Below are 27,025 nucleotides of genomic sequence, written 5' to 3'. Positions count from 1 at the left end.
CACACACACACACACACACACACACACACACACACACACACACACACACACTTGTGAAGGAGGAAGGTGAATTGATATGAAAGACAACCACTGTGTTGTTGGATGCTCTCTGCAGTGATTGGCTCATACTGGAGGCTGCTGAGCTAAGAGTAGAGGAAGATGGTGCTGGGTGTGTGCGCTGTGAGGTGTGAGCCTGTGCTGAGTTCTTAAAGTGTGCTCTGCCTGATCCTAGTATATGTGCCAGCCCCAAGGCTTAGGGATGGTGTGTGTACAAGTTTGGGTGCACACGCATGTTATTTCTTAGAATTTATTTTATGGGTATGTATTACGGGTTTCTCTGCATGTATGTCTTTCTACAGTGTGTGCCTGGTGCCCTTGGGGTTTAGAGGGGACTAATTAGAACCCTTGGAACTGGAGTTACAGATGGTTGTGAGCCACCAAGTGGGTGCTGGGAACTATACCCAAGTCCTAAAAAGCAGTCAGTGTTCCTAACCACAGAGCCATTTACTACTAAGTCTTGTGTTTTTATATATCAGTTAAAAAAATAAATGCAGGGCTGGAAAAATGGCTGTGGTGAAGTGAGGACCGGTTTGGATCTGAAAACCCACATAAATACTGGATAAGCATAGCAGTCCTGTAATTCCATTGGTTGGATGGCAGAGATAAGATGCCCAGAGCAAGTAAGTCTGGCCAAAATCTGTGAACTCAGTTGAAACATTCTGCCTCAACTCCCAAGTGCTGGGATTAAAGGCGTGCGCCACCACCGCCCAGCTTCAAGTTTCTTTTTACAAAATAGAGTAGGTCCTGTTAATAGCAGGGTGGGTAGAAGGAATGGGTTTGGGGGCCTGGAGAGATGGTTCACTGGGTAAGAACATTGGCTGTTCTTCCAGAGGACCTGGGTTTGATTCCCATCATCCATATGGTAGCTTACAACATCTATAAGTCTAGTTCCAGAGGATCCAATTCTTGCCTCTGTGGGCATAAGGCATGTATGTGGTACACAGACATTCATGCAAGCAAAACACCCCATACGCATAATTTAAAAACAGAAAAAAGTAAACAACAACAACAGAAGCCCACTGTTACCCTCCAGGTCTCACTTCCTAGTATGTTGCAGTCAGGTGTGACACAAGTGTCCCTGTGTTCCAGGTGGCAGCATCCTAAGCACTCGGTGCTCCGAAACCTATGAGACCAAGACGGCGCTGCTGAGCCTGTTTGGGGTCCCGCTGTGGTACTTCTCACAGTCACCTCGCGTGGTGATCCAGGTGAGCTGCTGTCCACGGGGCCCGGCACCTTAGGCTAGTCAGCATGTCTTAGCCCTCATGGCGGGAAAGCCAGTATTGAGAATTGGTGGGACCCCAGCACTCAGTGTGCAGCCTCGCAGTAAGAACACCAGGCCGTACTCGCAGGTTTACTCCTGGCACTGGACACGCACGCATGCAGCTCTCCATCTGATTTGAGACCCAGGTGGTGTGAGGCTTCCTGGTCCTGCTATGAGGGCCACAAGAGCCATACTTTTTGCCTGTGCTGTCATGGGCCCTAGCTGACTGAGAGCAGCCACTGTGTCCCCAGGCATATGGCATCTGCCTAACCTGTACTGCTGCTTCCCTGTAGCTTGCTTCTCAGGTGAAAGGGAAAATGTGAATGGCCAGGATTGAAGCAATTTCCAGTACTTTTCTATGAAGCCCTTCGTGAGTCTCTCTTTGATCTGTGTACTCAGGCTCAGACTGTGCAAATTCAGGAGATGGAGTTTCCAGTTGACCATGGAAAGTTAAAGGGCAGCATAGGTGTGCCTGGTATTCAGCACCGTCTAGACAGGTCTCTGGTGTCCTTTTGGGTTTCATGCAAGTCTTGCTGCATAGGCACATGTACTCTATTGGCACAGCTGTCAACCCCTCTGGAGTTTATTGTCCCATTCCTGTGATCCCGACCTGGTTCTGGTGACAAGTCCTATTCCAGCCTGAGTTTTACTGCTCTCTTTCCCTAGCCCGATATCTACCCAGGGAATTGCTGGGCATTCAAAGGTTCCCAGGGGTACCTGGTGGTACGGTTGTCCATGAAGATCTACCCAACCACATTCACCATGGAGCACATTCCAAAGACGCTGTCACCCACTGGTAACATCTCCAGTGCCCCCAGAGACTTTGCAGTCTATGTAAGTACAACATTGCTGACATTCTGGAAACAGCTTTCTCCACTCCACCCTTAGAGACATTACAGAGAGTAATGGTTTGAGATTATTCCGTGGGCAGCCCTTGTCCCTATCCTCTTTACCCTTTTAAGTCAGCGTCAGTGGAAGGTCAGACTGCAGTGGTAGCACTCAGTGTGCTGTTCAGCTCATGGATCTTGATAACAGATCAAATTAGGCACACTTAACTTGAGGATTGTAGTCATCATTTTCATCTGTCCACTTAGCTCTGACAACTGTGAGGTATTGAAGTAAAAAATGCTAAAGATAAAGCACTTTTTTCTTTTTTTTTCTTTACCTCATGCATGCTAGGCAGGGGCTCTACCATGGAGCCATGTCACCAACCCCTCACTAGGGTATTCTAGACAGGCGCTCTACCACTGAGCCACACCCCAGCCCCTCACTGGGGGATTCTAGGCAGGGGCTCTACCACTGAGCCACACCCCAGCCCCTCACTGGGGGATTCTAGGCAGGGGCTCTACCACTGAGCCACACCCCAACCTCTCAATGGGGAACTCTAGGTAAAAGCTCTGCTGAGCTACAGCCCCACCCTTGAGGCCTAGTCTTGCTGTGTATGCTTCTGGGGGCACAGGTAAGTGTAAGAGTAAAAATTAAAAACAACTTGGCAAAGACCGCCAGACGGCTTGCTGAGCTTGCTAAGAATAGCCATAATAAAAATATCAAGCCCCTCTAGGGACAAGGTGACCAAAAATGTAGAAACAACCAAAGACATATCTTTGAGGTTTCATGGTCAAAAATATTGGGCCATCCAGCCTGTCAAAATGATTGCTTACGCAAAGTGCTGATGTTTGAAATATCCAATTATATGCAACCGTGCCAGAATTTACTGCTTTTCCCTTCCCCCTTGTGCCTCCCCCTATAAAAGTTCTAAACTTCCTGGGGTCTTCATCGAAATTCTCTCCCCTGCGTGGGATGAGTTTCAATCCGAGGGTCCTCGTTAGTAAACTGCCTTTTGCCATTTGCATCAGTCTCTCGTGTCTCCTTGGGTGCGCGCTGATCGGGACTTGAGTTGGGGGTCCTCTTCCTGGGTCCTTACATACAGTAAGGCCCTTTAGTGGCTGTGCACAGTGCCTGTGCTCTCTCTTCCTGGAACCCACATTGATGTCTTACAGCTTCTGGAGCTCAGCACCTCTGTTAGTCAGGTTTCACTGTCATAGTCCTGTTGTCACTCTCCGTTAGTAGTTAATATCTGCTAATTGTCTGTGAAGCCCTTTCCCATTATAAAGTCCTGTACATTTCCTGTAGAACCCATCATTGTAAGCATATCTAAGTGACCTGTGGTAGCCTTAGGGGTGGGCCCTCTTGCCTATCCCAACAACCATCTATCTACAGATCTTCTCACACTTGTCACCTTGCTTCAGCCTGCCTGCTGCTGGCCCTTACTTGCGGCACCCAGAGTCTGCCCAGGTTTTGAGGACATCTGGGCCGTGAGGGGCTGAGTGATCACATGACATCCTCACAAGCTGACCCTGTGCTGGCTGAGTGCATATCTCCCTAAGAGAGTAGCCAGAGCTGCTTCTGAATGACTGTGGGTTACAGAAGTCAGTGATGGCGTGCCTGTCCAGGGAAGGCCTCAGCAGGTCGTTCTCAGGGAAGCAGGGCTGGAGGAGAGATTGGTGGTGTCTCTGTGATAACACATGGTCTTTACAGGGACTGGAAACCGAGTATCAGGAAGAGGGGCAGCCTCTGGGACGGTTCACCTATGACCAGGACGGGGACTCACTCCAGATGTTCCACACACTGGTAAGCACAGGGGTCCTCCCTCCCTCCTTCATGCATGTGGGGTCAGTGGTGGGGCCATGGCCCAGCCCTGTGCCTCAGTAAAGACCAGACACGCTTGCCCAGGAGTCCCAACTGCTCTCGAGGCTTATTTGGGATATGGCTGCATCCTGTCACATATCCCACAGGGGCAAGCGATTGGTGGTGGTGGGTGGTCTCTGACTGCTAATGTGAATTACTTATTCCCTCACCTTCAGGAAAGACCTGACCGAGCCTTCCAGATAGTAGAGCTCCGAGTCCTGTCCAACTGGGGCCACCCTGAGTACACTTGCCTGTACCGGTTCCGTGTCCATGGAGAGCCCATCCAGTAGAACACTCCAGCCATGTACATGTCTGTATATACCAAGACGCCATAACACTGGAACTCATTGAGGAGGAGAGCATGTGAGCATAGGAACCTGTCAGTCACCCTTCAATAAATGTGTGATGGCCGTGAGGACATGCCGAGTCCTCTGAGGCTGTGTGTGTGTGCTCAGAGCCCAAAGGCCAGGGAGGCTTTCTGAATTCATTTGAATGTATGGTTCTCGGACATTCCCTTTGATTTGGGGATTTGCTTCAATGCATAAAGTCAAGAAACAGACAGGCTGGCAGGTCTCCAGGCTCCTGACATAGAGGCAGAGAGCTCTGCATTGGCCATCCTCTGGATGTCAGGAAGGCAAAAGTCCCACCTGCTAAACCCACATGTTTCTTTCAGGGAAAATATTGCTCTATCTTCAGTCTGACCCTTTCCAGGTTCCCTGGTGAGGAGAGGCCATGTCGTGGACTGTCTGCTTCGAGCTGGGACTCCTACGATTCCCCAGGGGAGTGAACTGGGCTTTTCAAAAGGGCAGTGGGGGTGTACACACTATGAATGGTGCTCTTGGGTCTCAGCCAGGCCATTCCGGGCAGATCACAGAATGGACAGGAACCTCTTGAGATGTGATGCTCTGGTGTCCTCGAGCTGTGTTAGGCTCTGCCGAGCAGGGAACACTAAGGTGCCACCCTGTCAGGTGGTGCTAGTGGCTGCCACTCTTGGTCTTTACCACAGCAGCACTTTGTGCTGCCCTTGGGTTTGCCTTTGCACCATTATCAATCCTTCTCACTGACTCAAATTTGGTTATATTTAATATTTAGACTTTTGTGAGCAGACTTTATAACTGATACATCATCTGGACACTTACAGTGTTTAGATGTTTTACCTAAAGAATTGTTAAGTTTCATTGGTTAGACAGCCTTGGCAGAATACAAGCTCACCTGCTGGGGCTCAGAGTTTTAGGATTTCGTGCACGTTAAGACAGTGGCCCAAAGCACACCCTACTCCCTAGGGTTAGAGCTACTGCCTGTGTGGCCAGGTTGTGTGATGTGCACACATTTTGCATACTCCAGGTTACATGCAGAAGTCAGAATTTCCTATATTAAACTAAATTGGGGAATTGGGGGTGGAGATATTTTAAATATTTATTTTTAAAGATGCAAGATAGGACTTTGTGCAATGTATTTTTGTAAATGCTTTTCAAAACACTTGTCTTTGGTAGTGCTTCTACTGCCACCAAATTAAGATGCTATGGAGATGTTTAAATAAAAGAGTTAATTTTTAAAAGTGCATGTGCTATTTCAAGTGAACAATAAAAGTGTGTATTTCTTTTCTCAGTTTGTCTTAACTCTGCCCATGTGGGGGGGGGGGGTTGCTAGGTTGTGTGTTTGAAGAGTCCCTGCTGAGTCCTGCAGGCACTGCCACTGTCACTCAAAGCCTCCGTCCTCTTCTTGCTTCGAGGAATATGCTCAGAGACAGTCTAGTCAGGCTCAAAGGAAGTAGGCCCAGAGGCGTTGGGCCTGGATGTGGTCACAAGGCCCTGAGCTCAGCTTCCATAGCCAGAGCACCCTATACAGCCTGCCAAATATATTTTGGAGCATTTTTCATACCTTTTAACAGCTCTGGTTCCTACCATGTGTACAGAAGCGCCACACTGATGTAAGCATCCTCAGCTCAGAGGCATTCCTTTACTTCTGCCCTCTCACCCCATGCCCCAGGACAAGGTTTCTCGGTGTAGCCCTGACTCTTATGTCTTAGAACTCACTCTGTAGACCAAGCTGGTCTCCAAGTCAGATCTGCTTGCCTCTGCCTCCTGAGTACTGAGACAACACCATCCATGCAGCTATTTCTCTTTTAAAGAGGAGTCTGTTACCAGGGCTTTGCTTTCTTTCTTGAGTACCTCCTGTCAGTTGGGATCTAAAAATCTTAGAGAATTCCAGCCAGAAGGGTAGTGCTCACACTTAATGGCAGCACTCATGAGGCAAAGGCAGGTGGATCACTATGAGTTCAAGACCAGACTAATCTGCATAGAAGTTTCAGAACATCCAGCCAGAGCAACGTAACAGACCCTATCTATCAGGGAAAAAAAATTCAAAAAAAATTATGATAAACTGTACTACTCCGTCCCATCCAGACAAGTCCTCCCCTGGTAGCACACTCATGCAGCATGAGTCACTTGCCCCTTTGTTGCTAGGTGTCTACATCATCAGGTAGACTGACCTGGCATAGTACTGCTGTGCCCAAGTGGTCCTTAAGTGGTAGTGCCCACAGAGCATTATCCTTCATCACAGAAGGGTAAGCATGGTACTGTCAGGGTGTTGGGAACGAGAAAAAGACATTTTATTCTAAGTACTACCATCTTGTTTTCAGATTCCATTTAATCATAGCAAGAAACTAAATTCAAGGTCCTAGGCCCTAGGGGAGCTAGGAACTTCCCCCTGGCTGAACAGCTTCTGTTTTAAGGAAATAGTTGTCTGAGTCCAGCCGTCTCAAGGACAACTTCATCTTGCTGGCAGGGTCAAACTAAGTTCATGTTTCCAGGCCTAGGTACCAGTCTATCCTGATCCAATGGAAACTCCCTTGTGTCGGATTAAGATTAGACAGTGCTACAGCCCACTCAGCTACCCCTCTCTCTACAGTTTCATCCTTTATGCTGTACAATGTGCCTTAGGGTTGCAGCTCCGCTCCATCTGTTCTGTAGCCCCGGTCAATCGGCAGTGGCGTGATTGCCAGCACTGACCTGGCGTTTGAGCTATTGTTGGGTTTATGTTGGAGTTAAGCGGACCCCACAGCAGGAGATCATGTTTACAGACTTGTTAATTTGTTACCATGCTTTCAGCATGCACCGGGTGTGGTGCAGAAAATGCTAGTCTAGCTGGACTGGGTGCAGGCATAGAACTATGATAGGGAAGTTGAGGCAGGAGAGTCACAAGTTCAAGAGCCAGAGTAAAATGAAGGCTAAGGGTGTGTAGCTGTGTTACTGAACAAAAATAGACTCCCTGAACTTGATCTCCAGCATCCAAAACCCATTTTTTTTAAGGATCTGTGTAGTTCTGTAACCTGAGTCTTAGATGCTGTCAGATGACAATTCTGACCATGGACAGCACCTCCCCCGCCCCAATTAGTCAAGACCGTTCCCCCACCCCCTTCCCTGCTGTCACCTGCTCCAACTACAGCCAGGTCGTCTTGGAGACATCACAGGTTATAGCCGGAGCATAATGCCCTGTCCTGGATGCCACTAAGGATGACTGCCACCTGGAGGGGTAATCCCCGGGCAGGTGTGAAGCAGGCCAAGGGTCCGAAAATGTGTCTGGTTCGTCCACGTGCTCAGGGTAATTTCAGGGGGCGCGAGATTAAGACGCCATCGCTGCATCTGGACCAGTTTATTTGCGCAGCCTACGTGGCTGGTTACCTTGTGCAGTGACGACACGCCCCAGATCAGCGTGTAGTCCCGCCCAAGACCCCGGTCCCGCCCCCTCTCGCTTGACTTCCAGCAAGTTCCCGCGGTAGTTTGAGAACCCCACCCCGTCGGCTTTTCCCGGCCCGTGCTCGCACGGTCCTTCCCAGACCATTCAGGGGCGTGGTCTCGCGCAGCTCCCGCGATCCTGCTAGGCTCCGCCCCGGTCACGTGCGGCCCGTGGCACGCCCGCCCTCGCGCGGCTCCTCGCGGCCACCGTAGAAGGAGTGCGGCGGCCGCCGGGACGGAAGCCGGGAGGCGCCGCCGACCGCGCCTGCGACAGCGTCAGCTCTGCGCGGAACGCCGGCCCATGGCGGCGGCGGCGATGGCAGAGCAGGACGGCGCCCGCAATGGCGCCCGCAACCGCGGCGGCGTCCAGCGCGTGGAGGGCAAACTGCGTGCCAGCGTCGAGAAGGGTGACTACTACGAGGCGCACCAGATGTACCGGACCCTCTTCTTCAGGTGGGTGCGGGTGGCGGCTTAGCGCCGAGGCCCCGCCTCCTCTGCTGCTCATTGGCTGCGCTGCGGCGCCCCGCACCCTCATTGGTTCGTGCGGCTGCCTGTCGCGGATCGGAGCGGGGGCGGCGGGCTTGTACTACTCGGCAGGGCCTCCTCTTCTCTGCCTGGTTTCCCCCCTCCTCCTCTCGGCCTCGCCTTTCTCGGTCCCTCCCTTACTATCAGAGCTGCCCTTCCCCCGTCCTTCTTTCCTTTTCCCAGGCCCCTTTCCCAGTCAACTTCTCCTCAGGCCCTTCCCTGGGCCCAGTTTTATTGCTAGCCTCTTTACTCTCTTTTAGGCCTCCTCACTCTCAGGCCTCTCTTCCCGCCATTCCTTCTCTATCCCACCCTCTTCCTCGCCTGGCCTCCCTTTCCCTGGAGGCTTCCGCTGGTTGGCGCGTCCTGTTGTCAGAGTAGTTTCATCTGGTCGTCCTTTCTGTGGCCAGTGATTGGAGTGGCACAGCCTGCTTAAGTGTGGTCACATGCTGACACCTTAGGCCAGCCTGTGGCCATCTGTAGGGTAGCTGCCAGGTTCCTGGCTGTGTGTGCATCTGCCTGCTAATTCCTCCGTAGACCTTTATTCCTGACTGCAGGACAGCAGCATTTCTGCTCCATGTCTGTAGTGTGGGTTTGTCCTCAGACCTACTTTTCGTTTTAATAGGCTTTGTTTTAGGACAATTTTAGGCCTTCAGTAAAATGAGTGGAAAGTGGTTATTTTGTGCCTACAGAGAGGTACAGTGCCAGCTGTGCACTTTGATCTACCCATTACTGTCACCTAGGGCCCACGTGCACTGTGGAACTCCTCCTACAGTCACTCCCTCTAGCTTGATCTGGCATGGTGTGTTCTGTGGGCTGGATAAAGCTGCCATGACAGTGGATGACACTGTACACAGTGGCCTCGCTGCCTTGAAGCCCTGTGCAGGGCTGAAGAATCGTATCAGTGCTCTGGGAACCCTCTGGCTCATGCATGATGCTTGTTTACCTTTGAGGACAATTCCCACTTCCTCCTCACATGCCCAGAGTGAGCCTGGCAAGGAGCCAGGTGGACATAGGAGGGAAGGCCATGTGGTTAAGGCCACATATGGTAGTTACCAACCATCAGAGACCAGCCCTGCAGGATTTCCCTCCATAACTGCTCGGTCCAGGGGTTTGGCAGGTATGGGATGAGCCTTGGAATCCTTGGTTTCAAAGACTTCCCATTTGCTTTACCTACTGGACTGCCTGGATTAGGAGCAGGGGGGTAATCGCTATCAGCTTATCAAAACATTAGTCCTTGCTCTAATCACAGGTTACCTGAAGGGCAGCCTCCTTAGGGAATTTTTCTGTATAGTAAACTAGACACTATAAATACAAACCAGTCTGGCCACATCTAGTTTCATCACAGTGTCCCTAGTGCCTTTTTTTTTTTAATCCTTAAGCCACTTGCTTTATCCTTTTGTTAAAAATCTATAGCCACGTGTGGTGGCACACACCTTTAATCCCAACACTCAAGTGGCAAAGGCAAGCTGATCTCTTGTGAGTTGGAGGGCAGCCTGGTCTACAAAGTGAGGTCCAGGACAGCCAAGGCAGAGAAACCCTGTGTTTAAAAAAATAAAGTTGGGCTGGAGAGATGGCTCAGTGGTTAAGAGCACTGTCTGCTCTTCCAGAGAACCTAAATTCAATTCCCATCAATAATAATAAAAGTTTTACATGCAGAAGCGACTACGTAATGATTGATAAAGTAGCTGGTTTCAGTTTTAAAAAAATTTTTTTTGTCCTGCTGAGATAGAGCGCAGGACATGTCACATGCTAGGCACGGGCTCTACCTCTGAGGTACACTCCCTTTTGTTTTTATCCACTTAAAATGTTGAAGTGATGTGCCTTCAACTCTGACTCAGGCCGACCTAGAATTCTTGATCATACAGGTTCGTAAGTAGCTAGAATGACAAGCCTGTGTCATCATGCCAGCTGAATGGTTTGTTTTCCAGTGAGTTGAGCTGTCTATCACTGACCAGGATCAGCCAATTGACCCAAGCAATTTTTGAATGAAGAAACAAAGGATCAGACATAGCTGTGGACTACAGGGGTTCCTCTACACAGCAGCAGGCCAGTCACTGTCTATACTTGTGCAACACAAGGGCTTTCACCCTGGTATCTTACACTTTTGTTTTATTTTACTGGAACTCATTCTGCAAACCACGCTGGCCTCAAATTCAGATTTGCAGGCTTCTGCCTCCCTAACTGAGATTAAAAGTGTGTGCCACCACTGCCACGATCATTTTTTGATTTGATCAACAAAAGTGAATCTCTTGAGAGTAAACATGTCCTTGTTTTGAATCAGCTAAGACTGAGGACATTGATGTTGTGACCAGAGGCATTCCCTTGGTCAAGGTAAACTAGGGATGGTGACGGGCAGTTCTGCCTCATAACTCTTTGAGGCCACGTATTATGCATGTTATCGGCTTACAAGGAACTGACCATCAAGAGGACTGGAGTACAGTGTCCTCCAGGGACACAGCATTGTACTGGGATCCAGTACTTGTTATAGAACTTAAGTAAACCTCGGCTTCCCACAACACTTCAGGATGAGAGCAACAGAAGCCCTGGCTTCCCTGGGTCCCAGGAGCTCCTGTAGAGCTCCACATAGGTTCAGGGTCACTCCATGGGCAGGACTGCTAGAGACACAGAATGCTCAAAGGCAGGCAGGACAACCTGCAGGAGTCACTTTTCCTCTCCCTTCATTGCGATTGAACTCAGTTCATCAGACTGTCTTGGTGACAGCCATCCTTACCTGCTGAGCTTCACATATCACCAGCCCTGGTGTCTTGACTTCTTTGACTGGATAAGTGATGCTTATGTATTTACAGTGGATATTTGCTTACAATTTTTACTTTGGTGATGCTGAACATGCCCGTGGTTGTGACCCCTGACTCCCTCTCTACACTGATATCCCCAGGCAGCTTGTCTGTTGTTCAGCACAATTCTTTTTAGTTTTTGGTTCTGTACAGTGGTCAAGGGGCTCTCCAACTGTGTGGCTTCCTTGTTCACGCAACAGTATGTTCTAAATCTGATCCACATATAGAGTATTCTGTCCTCTGAATGTGTCACAACCCAATTTTAACCTCAGCATTCCTAGCCTGTATGGAAGAGAAGGGACCAAGTAGCCCAGTGATTGGCCCTGTGTGACCTCAGAGCCCCTGACCTAGCCATAAGTCCTGTTGTGGCAGGGTACCTTGTTTCTCCACATAGCTCTGCCAGGAGGAGGAGCTTTGCAGGCCTGGTTGTTGGTATCTTAGATAGTTAGAAGCTGTTTGTCCAGAACCCCAGTGTTGGTTGATGTATACTTACAGGAATATAGGTGAGGGGTTACATACGAGAGCAGAAATGATTCAGAGACAGCCGCATCACCAAAAGCATAACCCGGCATAAGTGGCAGGTGACAAAGCTGGGGACCTCGAACATACCACACAGCCTGCAGCCAGCTCAGCAGGCTAGAGAATTCCCTTCCCGGGTCAGCTGCTCTGGGCCTCTTGCAAGCAGCTGGGTTTGTCCAGGAGTCTCAACACTCTAAAATTTGTACTACTTGTGGAGGGAGGGGCCTAGTAAAACTGGTGGGTTTCAGAATCTTCCTAAATCTATGAAGTTGTTTTCTTCTTGAGTTTAAGGAGCTTCCCAGCAGGTTAGAAAGTGTTACCCCCCTCAGAACATCCTGTTGTTTCACTCCCTTTCGATAACCTGTGTGCTAGGAGCTTCCTTGAAGGACGGGATGAGATGTGCTATCTCACAGGAAAGTGTTCCACAACAGGTTCTTCCTGGGACCTGTTTGAATTTCCCTTGTGGCCAGTAACCTTACTTGGCCAAGTCACATTAAAAAATGTTTAAAGAGAAAAACCTAGCCGGGCAGTGGTGGCGCATGCCTTTAATCCCAGCACTTGGGAGGCAGAGGCAGGTGGATTTCTGAGTTCGAGGCCAGCCTGTTCTACAGAGTGAGTTCCAGGACAGCCAGGGCTACATAGAGAAACCCTGTCTCGAAAAACCAAGAGAGAGAGAGAGAGAGAGAGAGAGAGAGAGAGAGAGAGAGAGAGAGAGAGAGAGAGAGAGAGAGAGAGAGAGAATATGAGAATCTACTGTGTGTGTGCCATAGTCTTGGGTCTGAGGCCACCAGGTCATGGTAGAGTGTTCTTCAGTCTTGGACCTGTGTGCTGGCTGAATATGTTAGAGCAACCCCTATCCCTCCCTTTGTGTTGTAGGCACGTGCATTGGTGTTTGAGCATGCCTGAGGCCAGAGGCTGACGTTGACTTCCTTCATCAGTTGCTATTTACTTTTTTTTTTTTTTTTTTGAGACAGTCTCACTGAACCTAGTACTCACCATTGTAGCTGGACTAACAGGCCGGCCAGCCCAGCACTGGGGATACAAGTACACCCAACCACACCAGTTGTTGTTGTTTTTAAGTCTATTCATTTTGTGTATGGGTGTTCTGTCTGCATGAATGTCTGTGCACCACATGTGCTTGGTGCCCACAGAGGCTAGAAGAGGGTATCAGGTCCCTTGGAACTGGGATTACAGATGACTGTAAGTGACATTTGGTACAGTTAATGGAACCCAAGTCACCCAGTGCTCTTAACCACTGAGCCATTTCTGCAGCCCCCAAACACAGGTTTTTATGTGGGGGCTGGAGATGTGAACTCGGGTCTAACACTTGCTTAGCATGCACTTAGCCTGTAGGCTAGCTTCTGTTCAGCTCCAGTTTCCTCTCTTCAGCCAAACAACATTGATCCTATAGTCCAGGCTGGCCTCAAACTCTGCATTAATCAAAGATGACCTTAACTCTGCTCTTCCTGCATATCCCTCCAAAGTGCCCGGATTACAGATATGTACAGCCATACCCAGTTTCTGCAGTGCTAGGGATGGAACCTGGGCCTCCATGCATGCTAGGCAAGCACTGAACTGAGCTCTCTCCTCAGACCTTCACAGCAAGTGTTAGGGTGAGAGGAGTGACTCCGTGTACCCAGCCAGTAAGAGCAAAATCAGCTGGAGCCCTGGCACAGACCGTCCTTTGTGGATTAGATTAGGCACTGTTGTTGTGAGTCTCTTTGGGGCCAGCAGAGCTTGTCCCCCATCAAGCAGAACTATACCACTGTGTGTATAAGGTGACTGTGGGTATCACACAGGGCCTTGTGCATGGAGCTGAGTACCAGGGAAGGCTGACGACCCTCATCTGTCCCATAGCCTTGAGACACCTAGCCTGCTTAGTCACCCAGAAAAGAACACTCTCTCCCCACCCCACCCCTCAGCTCCAGGAATTCTGTGGTGAGAAATTTGTTTTCATTGTTGCCTGGAAATTTTATCTTTAAAGCGTTCCTTGACCCAGCAGCAGGTGATTTCAATAAAGTAGAACGTGGTCAGTGGGAGGTTGTGATCTCAGGAATTTGTATGTCTTTGAAGAAATACTTCTGTTTCCATGAGCGTGTTTCTCTTGCTAAGCCTCAGATGACAGCGCTTGGGAATCTAATGTCCTGCACAAGCCACCCTAGACTAAGGATTGTTGTTATGAATAGCACCAGTGGTCTCTGTTCATGCACATCGCAACACAAGGTTACTTGCCTTTGAGTACAGGACCTTCTCCCAGAATGCCCTTCTGCAGTTGTCAGTATTATATGACCTTTCTTGGAGAGATATGAATAAACATCTCTTCACCCAGTAGGGCACCAACAACAGACCAAAGTTAACGATTCCATAGTCTGCCTTGGTGAACCTTGTAGGTGACTTACGTGAGCAGGGGGGCCGGGAACGACACTGAGAGAGCGATATAGACGATGACTGTATTCTTGGATTCCCAGCATGGTCTGCAGGCAGCTTAGCGGACGGAAGATACTTCCGTATCTAGCAATTACTCTGTTTCTGTTACCTTGTGAGGAGAGCCGTTGTGCATCTTTTAAGTTGTAAGAACTTCTTGAGACTTGTGATGCTCATTTATTTCTTGAGGTTTGTTCATCTACTTCCTGAGTTTTAAGTGTGCCCCCCTCTCCCAAGGAATGTTTCAGTTCAGGAGATGGCTACAGGGTATGCCATACCTTTCTGCTGCTTTTAGAGTCTTTACCAACTCCCTCTTCAGCAATGCTTGCTGAGGCTTGGGGGGGATTTTCCTTTATATGTAACTAGTTAACTATTGTGTCACGATGCTGCAGTAGTTCATCTGAGAAGCTTGATCTGTTATAAGGCTCTACACACTACTTTTCCCCATTGCAAAAAAGAAACTTCCTTTTATGACCAGTTGTAATCTGAGGGAAATACAAATGTTTAATTTGGTAGGCATAATCTTTCCATTTATCGAAACAATAGCAGCAGTCCTCCCATATGGGCCCATGACCTTGTTGCTTATGAACTTTTGCCCAGGTGTATAATACCAGGTAAGAGTTTTGGAAGGCTTTAAGTCCCACCAGAAAGAGGCTGGCTCACCCTTAACACTGGTGCCACTACTGCAGCAGTGGGTGCATCTTCCCTGGTGTGTTGGTACTATAGCTTGCAGGGTTTACACCTTTCAGGACAGTCAGTAACAGTTCTTCCCCGGCAGCCTCAGTGCCTTCTGCCATTGCAAAACTCTGTAAATGGGGAAAGAATGTTCTGTTGAGTTCCAGCCTTATTCTCCATGTCTGAACCATAACAGCTTGACTGGTTCTAGTGTGTAGGTAGCCTGTATGGCCTATGGGACTTCCCTGACGAAACACTTCACAGGAACAGTTCACACCTGGAATGCAGTTTTCTTTTTTCTTTTCTTTTTTTTGGGGGGGGGGTTGGTTTTTCGAGACAGGGTTTCTTTGTGTAGCCCTGGCTGTCCTGGAACTCACTCTGTAGAGTGAGCCTCGAACTCTGGAACTCAGAAATCTGCCTGCCTCTGCCTCCCAAGTGCTGGGATTAATGGAGTGCAGTTTTCATTGGACAATTCTATTGCTTCTGCTTTACCAGTCAGTCAGGCTGCCTGTGTTTAAACTCCTTAATTTCTCTGTTTCTCTCCTCTCTCAAACTCACAGAGATCCACCTGCCTCTGCCTCCTGAATGCTGGGATTGAAGCCCTGCACCACCATGCCTGGCCTGATTTCTCTGTTTCTTGTTCTAGATGCTTTTATATATCTGCAAGATATTTAAAGGCTTAGCAGTCTGTAATAAACCTTTTTAGAGAGAGTGGGCAGGTTCTCTGGATGTGCAAATCATCCATTCCAAATAACCCGCCATGGCCTTGAGTATAGAAGAAGATCCTAAAAAAGAGCTGTAGCAAGCCCAGAGCAGCAGTAATGATCTGGTAACTTCTGTCAGTTGTTTTCTCGCAAGAGAAGTGTTGGGGACAGTATATTCCCCGCCCCCCACTCCCCAAGCCATTTTCCATGAACCATCTGACCTCGTCCTGGATTGCTGTTGCTCCAGGCCTGCTGTGTATCTCTGCTCCTGGTGCTCCATCGAGCAGGCTTGCACTGCTTACCTTGGCTCAGGCCCAAGGGAGGCAGGAACTCCCTGGCTTGCCTCTGAACCTGGCTCCTTGGTTCTGACAGGCTCCAGACCATCATTGCTGAAAGGGCCCCCAGTCTGGGCAAACAGTCTTGATTGCAGCATGCTTCGTGCGGCGGGCAGTAACTGTGCCCCTCTCTTACCTACACTGTTTTAGCCCTGATGTTTGCAGACTGTTGCTCAGGTTGTAAGCCTGAGCTGCTCCTGTCACGGCGCTTGACTCTGTTACTATTCTTCCTCAGGAATTCAGGTTCACACAGACCTCGCCGTGTTTGCCTTCACGTGGCTAGGCACACCCTTTGGTTGTCTCTGTTCTTTTTTCGTCCCTCTTTGACTGCCATTTTATAAACCTGGTTTACATGTCTTTCAGGTCTTCAGAGCCTCTCCTACCTCATAAAGATTACATCTCTTCATGGGCTAACAAAGCCCTGTCCCAGTCCATGGTTCCTGCTCAGTCAACCTCTCCCGACTGTCCTGTGAACACACTTCTGTCTGCAGCACCTCTCTCATGTGCAGTGTCCCCAGGAGTGCTTGCCCTTTCTCTGCACTCTTCCAGTCTCTGATATACTCATGGGGAACTCATCAAGCAACAACCCGAGAGTCCCTCATGGCTTTAGAAGCCAGTATTCCAGGCTGATTTCCCTCCTGTTGCCTCAGCTTGTGTGATCTTTGTCCCAAGGATGGTGGATAATTATATTACCTAGTTTCTTCACTTCCACTGCACTCAGATTGATCTCATTAGTCAGTGTATTTTACAGCCTCAGGATCTGTGACTGACACAGACCCTCTATTTGTTTAAAAGTCTTTCCCAATCAAGCTGTTCAGGAGCTGAATGCTCTCTGGTTGTCATAGTTTCTTTCTTGGCCCATCTTGCTTGCTGAAGTGTGGACTTTCCTTTTTTTTTGTTTTTGGTTTTGTTTTGTTTTGCTTTGCTTTGTTTGTTTTTTGTTTGTTTTTTGTTATTTTGTTTTGTTTTTTGTTTTTTGTTTTTTGAGACAGGGTTTCTCTGTATAGGCCTAGCTGTTCTGGAACTCACTCTGTAGACCAGACTGGCCTCGAACTCAGAAATCCGCCTGTCTCTGCCTCCCAAGTGCTGGGATTAAAGGCGTGCACCACTGCCCATCAGACTTTCCCTTTTAAAGGCTGGACTTGTGGGGTCTCTTCTGTAATTTCTTCCATGTTCTCTTACTCCTTCATCTTGGTTTCTTCCCATGGATTTCCAAGTTTTTGGATCTCTCATCTCACTTTTCTCTACTTTCCTGCCGAGTGGTAGGGGTTAATGTAGTAAGAAGCATCCTATGTCTTTTCCCACAACAGAGGCTCTGTGCCTGATACTACTGATGGTTCATTCAGACATACTGCTACATTCAAGGATTGTGATAAATTCTCTAGTTCATCAGTAGTTTGAATGACATCCCATACCAAGTAGAAGATGGCCACCCAGTGATTCCACCTAGGAATGCTTCACTTTCTGGTAGCTTGGCCTTCGTTGCATGTCCATGACCAGGAGCATGCACCCACCTCCAACAAAGAGATATTCCATTCCATCCCATGTGGGAAAAGGAAAATCATATTGGAATTGCCTTCATAGATGCTCCGTCCTCAGGTGGATCATCACCCATATTGAGTCATGCAACCGCTCTTCCTTAACTCATTGGTCTGTCAGTTCCTGCATTGAATGATTCTTCCTGCAGAGACATGAACAAATATCTGTTCACTCCAGATAGGTCACTGCCAACAGACCAAAGAAATGATTGAACCCATATCTAGCTTACTAAGCCATTGAGCTCATAGGGCTTACAGAACTATGGATGACTTAAAGGCCGCCGTATTATTAGAGTTTCTTGCATAGCTTTCAGCTTGTGAGTAGTCTTTTCTCTCCACCAATTGTTAGTTTGTGTAACCTTAGGGAGAGGCTATATGAACTTTGTAAGTTTCAGGAACTGCCTAACTAAGCCTTGTGTGTTTACTCCTACAGGGCTAAGGAGCCTTTTACACCCTTAAGAGCCATTCATTCTGGTGATGTCACCTCTTACCCCCAGGCCTGAATTGAGTGCTGCTTGTACTATTAATGCTTTTGTATAGTCATCTTAAACTCCAGCTTTGCTCATAGGGTCTTGGCTGCTTTCTTGGGTGATGGGGGTAAGAACATGTTCTTCAGGAGATTGTGCAGTACACAGGTTGTGTGGAGGGTGCTGACTGAACTTGGGAAAGTTAGGCCTGGACAGAGTTGCTACAGTCAACATTATCATTGTCTCCAAGGATCAGTCCTCTCTTGTCCCCTACATGTAGACTGGTCCTATTTTGAAGGACCCACCTCTCCTGCCCCAACATGGAAGTTGTACTGGCTTCTCCTCTGGGTTATTTATTGGGCCTGGAGTGGAGGGCACTGTGCATGTTCAGGTGGGTATGCTGCTGATGGGGCCAGTGTCCCCAGAACCTTCCATACAGCTGCTATTCAGAGTAGCTGGCTGGGGTAGGACAGTACCTAGCATACTCAGAAATGGTACTCTGAATAATTTTTAACTAGTTGTAGCCACCCCAGGGAGGGCCAGCAGGCACAAACAAAGCAAGTACCTTCTGTAGGCATCTGCGTGGCACATGGCTGGGTTTCCCATTCTTCTTTCCTGTCTGCAGATACATGTCTCAGAGCAAACATGCAGAGGCCCGGGAGCTCATGTACTCAGGAGCACTGCTCTTCTTCAGTCATGGCCAGGTAAGCAGTGCTGCGACGGGGAGAGGCCTGGGAGGACTCAGATACCAACGCTGTCCTGCCTGGGCTCTGCTGTCCTGGGCTCTGGCCACCAGTGCCCTAGGCTGTTAGTCTCCATGGCTGTTGCTGTACATACAGCCTTGTGGCTGGAGCTCTAGGCTTGGCTATGGGTGTTTGCCAGTTGCCAGTGACCCTGCTGCATTGCTCATTGGAAGGCAGTATCCCTAGCTGTGTGATTGGAGGCTGCCATCTGCAGGGCATGCAGCCACCTGCTCTACCTGAACTCTTCTGAAGGACTGGGCCCCTGTTGTTAACCGAGGTTTTGTACATTGGTTGTTCTGCAGCAGAACAGTGCAGCTGACCTGTCCATGCTGGTCCTCGAATCCCTGGAAAAGGCCGAGGTGGACGTAGCTGATGAGCTTTTGGGTGAGAACTCTACACTGCATGGTGCCCTGATTTACAGGGGCTTCGGTGACTGGTCTCCTCCAGAGTCCCTGCACTGCCTCCAGTCTCACTGGGGGGTGTGGGGGGGTGGGTTTTGCACTTCAAAACTGATTATGTCATGGGATAGTCACACTGGCCATGCCCCCTGAGTTCATGAACACAAACTGTGGACCTGTTGGCAGTTGATCTCACTGAGCCAGCATGTGCTTACTAGGGTCCTTCATGCAAACCGCCCTGTAGCCTCTGCTGCTCTCAGCTGGAGCCGTCTTATTGCTTCAAGCCGGCTGCCTCCAAGCGTGGGCCACACACATCAACATCACAGGGGCAGTGGGCAAGCCAGCCAGGGGAGGCCCCAGACCTGTGCAGTGCATGTGAGATAGCTAGCAGCACTACAATGGCTTCTGGTCTTTCTTTTGAAGTTACATAATTGGGAAGTGTAGTTGGGGAGGGTTGAGATGGGGTCTGACTACTGTAGCCCAGGCTGCTCTTAAATGTATAGTATTGCTGCCTCTATAAAGAGTGCTGGATTTGTGTTGATCCATCTCATGTGTGCCTTTAGTAAGGGTCTGATTGTTTCACTTACAGAAAATCTGGCTAAAGTATTCAGTTTGATGGATCCCAACTCTCCTGAGCGAGTAGCTTTTGTGTCCAGAGCCCTGAAGTGGTCCAGCGGAGGCTCTGGGAAACTGGGCCATCCTCGGCTCCACCAGCTGCTGGCCCTCACACTATGGAAAGGTAAGCATGGGATCTCATCTAGCCAGCAGCTGAGTCCTCTGTGTCTGCCTACTGAGGAGTGGGAAGAGGCCATGGGGAGAGCACGCCAGTCTGTCTTCAACATTTCTGCTTTGGGCGTAGACCGACTCTGGACAGAACCTCCACAGGTCATAAGGAACCCCTGGGTCATGGCACTATCTCCTTTCCAGTCTCTGTCCTAGTTCTCCTACCTGGTCATCTGCTTCTCTTCTCACAACCTCCATGCCCACACCTCCTTCCTCAGTGCACCTCCACACCCCATGCCTTCACTGGCTCCCTGGATGCCGTTCTCTTTGGTTCAGTTTTGGGGTGAGCTTTGTTAGATTATTTAGCCATGGGATGTACTGCAGGTGTGCCTAGTCTTCTTGGGTCTTGAGTTGGCTTGGGCACAGAGACAGATGCTTGGTGAGTGTCTGCTGGGACCAGAACAGCTCCTGCTGAGGAAGCTGGTGTGGAGCTGAACCTTGTGAGGGCGGTGCTGTTGCTACAGCTCTCCTGCCTAGTGGGTGGGCCGTGCCTGATGGGGCTTAAATGAGAGCAGGCAATGCTCGGAAATGCACAGTGACCTCCTCTCATCTGTGCACGGGAAGGACATAAAACACCTTCCTTTGTGCCTCAGGTCTTCCGAAGGTCTGAGCCAGAGGGAATGTTATCCTGAGTCCAGTGCAGACTAGTTTTGTGAGCAGGACCAGCTGCCTCCCCGCACTGGCCATGGCCATCATATCTATCAGGAGTTTCCCAGAGATGCACCCTCATAGCAGATGTGCTGGGAGGGACTTCCCTACATCCTGTGGCCCTTCACCCCAGAGCCACAGTGAGAACAATCAAGACTCTTTAGATTGAAAGATCAGAAAGTTCAGGAAACTCCCAACCCATAGTGTGCACCTCAGGACTCTGCCTTTCTCTTGAGGGCTGTTCTGTCCTTCAGCTTAGAGCAAACTGCCTGTCACTTATGGGCCAGGCCTTCATACAGCCCATGCCTGGTACATGGTCTGGAGACATACAGTCTGCATATTGCTGCTGCTGCTGCTGCCAGGAAGTCTCAGATTCACTCACTAGCAAAGTCTGAGAGAGATTGTAGTGCTGGGTCCCTTGGGGATGGGTGAGGTGCTGAGTCCAGACCACAGCCATTCCAGGGACCATGACTACCTGGGGAAAGAGGTTTCCAAATAGTTGCCCCAAGACTAAGTAGCCCAGGCTAGACTATAATTCACTTCTTAGAGTGCCCTGCCTCATGGGGTTTCACCAAGACGAGAGCATGCATGGCTAGGAACAGGGGTCTGCTTTAATTACTGCTCTCTTTCTCAGACACCCAAAAGCCTTGGGAAGACAAAGTCTTTGTGGGTGGGTCAGGGGTTAGGGGACCTGAGTTGTTGGTGTTGAGAGACCCCTTTCCTTCTTGCTGTCAAGGCTCCAGGAGTAAATGTAATCCCGGGTTCCTCCTTGATGCTTACTCAGGACTCCAAGCATGCTCTGCGAATAGGGTTTTGGTGTCAAGTGCTAAGGAGGTTTCTGCATTTAAACATAGCAGGCATTGGTGATCTTCACTGTGTGCAAAGGAGCCTCCCTCAGCCAGGACTCTGCGGGTAGTTAGAAGGTCAGAAGAAGTAACGTGCTTGTGGGCTCAGCTCACATGCACACGGCGTTAGACAGCAGGTTCACATGCTTACAACGGAGGATGGATGACTGTGCCCCTTGAGTTTGTTTGGTGTTTGTTCTCTGAGCACAAGGAAGCTCACACGTGCCCATCTGCAGATTCTTTCCCTTCACAGAGCAAAACTACTGTGAGTCTCGGTATCACTTTCTGCACTCCACCGATGGTGAGGGTTGCGCCAACATGCTGGTCGAGTACTCTACTGCCCGAGGCTTCCGAAGTGAAGTGGACATGTTCGTGGCTCAGGCTGTGCTACAGTAAGTGTTCATGAGGACTTTGTGGGGCCTTTGTACAGCTCACAGCCTGGAGCAGAGAAGCCTTAAGCAGGCCACTTAGTCTCAGACTACATATGTAGTGCTGGAGGGGGAACCTCAGGCCCAAGGCTGTCTTGCCTATGTGCCTATCAGCCAGTCCTTTCTCTGAAACACAAGGGTCCACAGTTGCGCTCACCCCGCCTCGGAGGCTGCACCTTGTGCTTGCCCATCCTCAGTTGAGGTTTGAACTTATGTAGTATATGCGTAGTGGGAGTTGCAGGGACACACCCTGTGATGTGCACATGGAAAGGTTACAGTTTGCTGGAGTCCTCCCTCACCCACGTTGGCCCTGGGATTGAGCTCGCTGTCAGGCTCGATGGTGAGCATCTTACCTGCTGAGCTGTCATCTCAGCTTCCTCAGGCCTCAGCCTCCCCTTCCTAAGGAACAGTGCTCGCCCGCCTGTGGGCATCCACAAACATGCCCTGCTGTGCAGATAATGGCAGGAGGGTTTGCTGTGGGCACTCAGAGCACTTGATTGACCTCTGAGACAAGTTCTTACTGTAAAGCCCAGGCTGACCTCAGACTTCGTTCTCCTGCTTGAGCCATCTGAGTGCTGGGATTGCAGGCGTATGCCATCACAGTGTGACTTTAAAAAAGGAATTGTGTAGTGCCTCGAGCTTGCCAGCCCGACTCTGAGCATGCACTGCAGCTGCTGTCTCCTCACCGGAGGACTCTGAGCCTTTTTTTTTTTTTTTTTTCAGATTTGGGGCTGCTGGGGTAACATTTTGGGCAGAGGCCAAGGCTGTGCAGAATCCAGCACAGCATGAGGGTCGCAGCCCCCTGCACCTTGAGCGTCTCTGATAGATGCAGGCAGGTGTGCAGGAAGCAGAGGCCATAGTGAGAAGTGAGCACCCAGCTAGCTCCCTGTCCTCCCTCTGTTGACCTTCAGCAGGCCGTGTCTCCTGCTGAGATATAACTCCTCCGTCAGTGTGTGGAAGGACTCACCCAGCCCTCCTACTTACCCTGCAGTCCATTAGGCCTGTGGGGACACCACAGAGCCGTTGTTGCTGTCAGGCGAGGTCTTGTGTGTTGTACTGTCCTCTCGTGGGCGTCTGTGTAAACCGAGTCTGCCTGTGCGATTCACCCTTGGATATTCGCGTGTACAGGTTTCTCTGTTTGAAAAATAAGAGCAGTGCCCTGGTGGTCTTCACAACATACACACAGAAGCACCCATCTATCGAAGACGGGCCGCCCTTCGTTCAACCCCTGCTCAATTTCATCTGGTTCCTGCTGCTGGCTGTGGACGGGTGAGTCCGTCTGCTGGGTGATGGGTGTGTGTCTGAGGCCTCGGCTCTCACTGGGAGGTCCCCTGGCTCTCGTTGCAGTGGCAAGCTGGCTGTGTTCACAGTACTGTGCGAGCAGTACCAGCCGTCCCTGCGGAGGGACCCCATGTACAACGAGGTGAGGCTCTTGCACTTGGCTGAGGCTTCCCCACTGGGCTCTGCAGCTGGGCACTGCTCATCTGCTGACCTACTGTCCTGCCTCTTACAGTACCTCGACAGGATCGGACAACTCTTCTTCGGGGTGCCGCCAAAGCAGACTTCCTCCTATGGAGGCTTGCTAGGTAAGCCATGTGGGCTGCTCCCCAACAGTCCTTTCTGCCGTGCTCCCAGGTTGCCTGAGTGGTCACAGGCTTCTGACCTGCTGTTGCAGTCTGTGACTGCAGCTTACGCTGTTCACTGGGTCTGAACTCCAGATACGAGCCCCTTTCCACCAGGGCAGGGCCAGGGTGCTGCATTTGAAGTGTCTAGTTTTCTCTTTTCCTCTGGTGCTAGTAGAGACTCAGGTCCTTGAACTACAAGTCAAGTTCTTCACCACTGTCCTGCATCCTCTCCCCAGCCCTTCCAGTTCGGTGTGTTAAGTAGCAAATCCCCTGTGAGAGTCCACACGTCTGTCTGCTGCAGGGGAACCACAGGCCAAGGGCGTGGCAGGAGCTGGGCTGTGCTGTTACCTGCTGGAGTGTGAAGCTTCCAGGCATGGGGGTGATGACAGGCACCCTGTGTTGTGGAAGGAAGGACAGCCGGGCTATGAACAGGTCCACAGGGGCTTTCTGGGCCCTGCCCGTGCCCAGTAACTCGTGTAGATTGACAGTGTTTCTCTAGTTCGTTGTTGATGGTTTGTTTTCTGAAACAGGGTCTCATCATATAGACCAGGCTGGTCTTGAGTTAAGAGAGCTGCTTCTGCCTCAGCCTCTCAAGTGCTGGGATTAAAGTTGTACACCACCATGCCCAGCTGCTGTTGTTTTGTTTTGACACAAGGTCACCCCCTGTAACTTGTATTAGCTTCAGACTCACTTCACTCCTCCTGCCTCCACCTCCTAAGCACTGGGATCATGATGAGAGCCTGCACACCAGGCTTGCTTGTGATCTCCATCTGTCTTCATCTGTTGCCTGTGGAGGGCCTGAGCAGGGGTCAGCTGTCTCCATGAGTCTCTAGCAGAGCACTTCTGCTTTCTCTTGTCTGAGCCCTACGTGGCCTGAGCATCCCTGAGGGATCGGCATTGCTGGAAGCATGTGCTCAGATCTCAGCTAGAGTAGCAGTCCAGGGTGGTCCGGATATGTGCTTGTCCATCCACAGAGCTTTAGAACCAGCAGCTCCCCATCCCCCCAGAAATGCCACTGGGGCACCCAAGGGGCCACAGGAAAGTGCAGGCGTAGGAGTATCGACATCCACACACCCACGCAGAATACCCACCAGCTCTCCCACTCCCAAAGAAGAGAGGACATTGGGGTCAGGGCTGGCATGTATGTGGTCACTATAAGTCCCATCCATTTGAGCTGTGCACCCAGGAGACGGTTGTGAGCATCTTGGGTGTGGCCTTAAGGCTCTAGTCTGCATGCTGTGCAGCTTTCTCTCGTCTCCATGGGACTTGAGCTGCTCCTTCATCACTACCAGACTCCCCTGTGGGTGGAGGTTTGGGGTTTGTCATTCCTAGTGTAGCCTCCAAGACCTATAGCCACTGAGCCTCTGGGCTCTGTTTTCCTGTAAAGCATGGCATCAGGTTCCTCGAGGAAGGTGCCACTTCCAGGGCAGCACAGACTCTGGGCATTGAGCACACATGTCTAGGGTGGTGACCTGGGCAGTGGGCTCCTGGGGGTGGTGGTGCTTCCAGGGCAGCGCTGCCTCTGTGTATTAACCATCACTGGCTGGTGTCTTCCTCTAGGGAACCTGCTGAGCAGCCTCATGGGCTCCTCAGAGCAGGAGGAGGGGGAAGAGAGCCAGGATGACAGCAGCCCCATCGAGCTGGACTGAAGCTACCTGGCCAGCGTGGAGATGTCCATGGCCGGCACCACTGGGACGGATTCAGTGCCAGGCTGGGCATGAGGCCCCTTACCAGTGGGCTCCTGCTCTGTGGCTGAAGGGGCCGCCTATGCAGAGTCTGTCCCTATTTATGTATGGTGGTTGAGGGCTGTGTGGCCAGGACCAAGAGCAAGGCCCAGCTCCTGCTGGCCAACCATGTTCCTTCAGATCACCCACAATAAAGCGCAGGCCTTGCTGCAGCACCCCGCTGCCATCCTTGTCTCTGGTTCCTTGGGGAGGGCTGCAGGGTGACACAGCAGCCTGGCGTCAGTGACTGGTAACCCTTCTCCTGTGTCCAGTGCAGCCATGGCATGCCAGAGGAGTGGTGGCTGTTGCCGTGAGCCACGCAGGATCCTGAGTCCTGCAGACGAGAGCGGCATTCTTGTTTGTTTGATTTTTGTTTGGACACAGAGTCGTTTTGCAATCATGGTGTGCTTCCCAGGGACAGAGAGCGTGTGCTGTGGTGACTAGGCTCCTTAGAGGTCACAAACAGCTGGCCAGGGTAATCTCCCTTGTTCCATGGGGCTGTGGCCCCTGCTGTAGTCTGTGGGGGTCCTCCGTTCAAGCTGCAGCCCTGCTGGCCCCTTAAGCCCCATGCTGCTGCTCTGCAGAGGTTTTTAAAGGGTGCCGTAGGTTTTCACATCCTTCATATTACAGGATTTATTTTTACTGGGTGAGGGATTTTTCAACTTAACGTTTTAGGACTTAACCAAATAACCAGTCCACAAATAAGCAACCCCGTTACCACAGATAATATCCACGCTACCAGTCTGATTATAAAGGGAGACACTTTATTTTTTCACAAATAAGAATTGTAGATTAATACACCTCTATCTTGCATGGGAAGGAGGGAAATACGCGTTATTTACTGTAAAAAAAAATGGAATTTAAAGGAAGGCTTGTGTCACCTTTTGACTATAAATAAATCCTTTCTACTGGACTTTGCAGTAGTCCTTTCTGGGTGAGCTCTGGGCCGGGGATGGGGCTGGCTTTGGTGTTCTGCCCACACCTATGGGTGCAGAGGACTCGGGCAGGGTGGGAGTGGCTGTGTGTCCAGGCTGGACTGGGCAAGCTGGAGAGGAACCATGTCCTGTGCTGTCCGTACCGTTTCCCAATGCATCCAGGCTGTGTCAATGCATCCAGGCTGTGTCTGCCAGAGTGGCCGGTGTCAGTGTCAGCAATGTCCAAAGTAACTGCTTGGGATTTAGCAATGGATTATTTTATTGAAATCACCTCCACCATGATGTATGTCTTGGCCTCGGGGAGCGGGAGAGGTGACTTCACCCTCAGTGAAGGGTGACTTAGAAATAGGGAGGCCACAGAGAGGGAAGTGTATAGTTGGGTACGGCCACAGGAAGGAAGCCACAGCCTGCTGGGCACAGGCCAGGGCTGCCCGTGTTCAGCTGTGACACTTGCTTCGGAATGATGACTTGGAGCCCATTGTCATTGATTTATTTTGAAATGGAACAGAATTCAAATTTTGTGTATATATAAGGTTGGCCAAGATTAACCCTAGCTGAGTACAGAGGAAAGCTAACACACACACACTGCCTCTGCGACACACTGCCCCCTCTGCGTGCATCCTATTCCTTGGGCTATCATGACAGCTGTTCACTGTGCCACTTGCGTCCTGTCCTGTCAGCTGGGCTGTCCATCCTCCTAGCCTTGTACAGGCTGGGTCTTGGCTGAGGTGTGTTCCGTCACCCCTCTGAAAGATGTCCAGCAGCTTTCTTGAGTTGCCAGCTTTTGATCTGGTGAAAGTCTTCCCCTCGGTACTCATTCTGTGGTTTTCTGGGCAAATGTCAAGGTGACCAGCATTGCTAGAATACTAACTTACTGGTGCCTGCACACAGAAATCACTGGTGCCTGCCGGGCGGTGGTGGCGCACGCCTTTAATCCCAGCACTTGGGAGGCAGAGGCAGGCGGATTTCTGAGTTCGAGGCCAGCCTGGTCTACAGAGTGAGTTCCAGGACAGCCAGGGCTACACAGAGAAACCCTGCCTCGAAAAAAAAAAAAAAAAAAGAAAGAAATCACTGGAGCAAGCACGTCAGTAGAGTGATACTAGTGAACCTCTTGGTCCTGGTGGGGACCCTGGGCTGCCTCAGCAGTGGGAGAGGGACGGGCTGTAGC

The 27,025-nt window shown here is 50.4% G+C and overlaps 2 protein-coding genes across 10 annotated transcripts in view; both read left to right on the top strand.

Moving 5' to 3' along the window:
* Sun1 (Sad1 and UNC84 domain containing 1) overlaps positions 1-5,617 on the top strand; it is a 48,145-nt gene extending 42,528 nt beyond the window's left edge. For all 9 annotated transcript variants that reach the window (XM_028756130.1, XM_028756134.1, XM_028756128.1 and 6 more), the window contains 4 exons: positions 1,150-1,265; positions 1,988-2,155; positions 3,860-3,952; positions 4,186-5,617. In XM_028756130.1, coding sequence (XP_028611963.1) covers positions 1,150-1,265; positions 1,988-2,155; positions 3,860-3,952; positions 4,186-4,299 — 491 coding nt within the window. In that variant the 3' untranslated portion in view covers positions 4,300-5,617. The remainder of the gene's footprint in view (positions 1-1,149; positions 1,266-1,987; positions 2,156-3,859; positions 3,953-4,185) is intronic.
* A 2,295-nt stretch (positions 5,618-7,912) lies between these two features.
* Get4 (golgi to ER traffic protein 4) lies at positions 7,913-25,835 on the top strand. Its single transcript, XM_028756107.1, has 9 exons — positions 7,913-8,199; positions 18,354-18,432; positions 18,774-18,855; positions 19,459-19,608; positions 21,399-21,537; positions 22,702-22,842; positions 22,921-22,996; positions 23,087-23,159; positions 24,759-25,835. The coding sequence occupies exons 1-9, from the start codon at positions 8,048-8,050 to the stop codon at positions 24,845-24,847; spliced, it is 981 nt and encodes a 326-aa protein (XP_028611940.1). The 5' UTR covers positions 7,913-8,047; the 3' UTR covers positions 24,848-25,835.
* Positions 25,836-27,025: the final 1,190 nt, after the last annotated feature.

The sequence above is a fragment of the Grammomys surdaster genome, unplaced genomic scaffold (assembly GCF_004785775.1).
Source record: "Grammomys surdaster isolate TR1022 unplaced genomic scaffold, NIH_TR_1.0 126109, whole genome shotgun sequence".
NCBI classification, from domain to species: Eukaryota; Metazoa; Chordata; class Mammalia; order Rodentia; family Muridae; genus Grammomys; species Grammomys surdaster.
This window is presented reverse-complemented; position numbering and strand designations above follow the sequence as displayed.

What these genes read in the sequence shown, in the direction of transcription:
- Get4 (XM_028756107.1), top strand. Translation starts at nt 8,048, where the DNA reads ATGGCGGCGGCGGCGATGGCAGAGCAGGACGGCGCCCGCAATGGCGCC. An exon ending in GGCCCTCACACTATGGAAAG is followed by an intron (nt 19,609 to 21,398) that starts GTAAGCATGGGA and finishes TTCCCTTCACAG; the next exon opens with AGCAAAACTACTGTGAGTCT. An exon ending in CTGCTGCTGGCTGTGGACGG is followed by an intron (nt 22,843 to 22,920) that starts GTGAGTCCGTCT and finishes CTCTCGTTGCAG; the next exon opens with TGGCAAGCTGGCTGTGTTCA.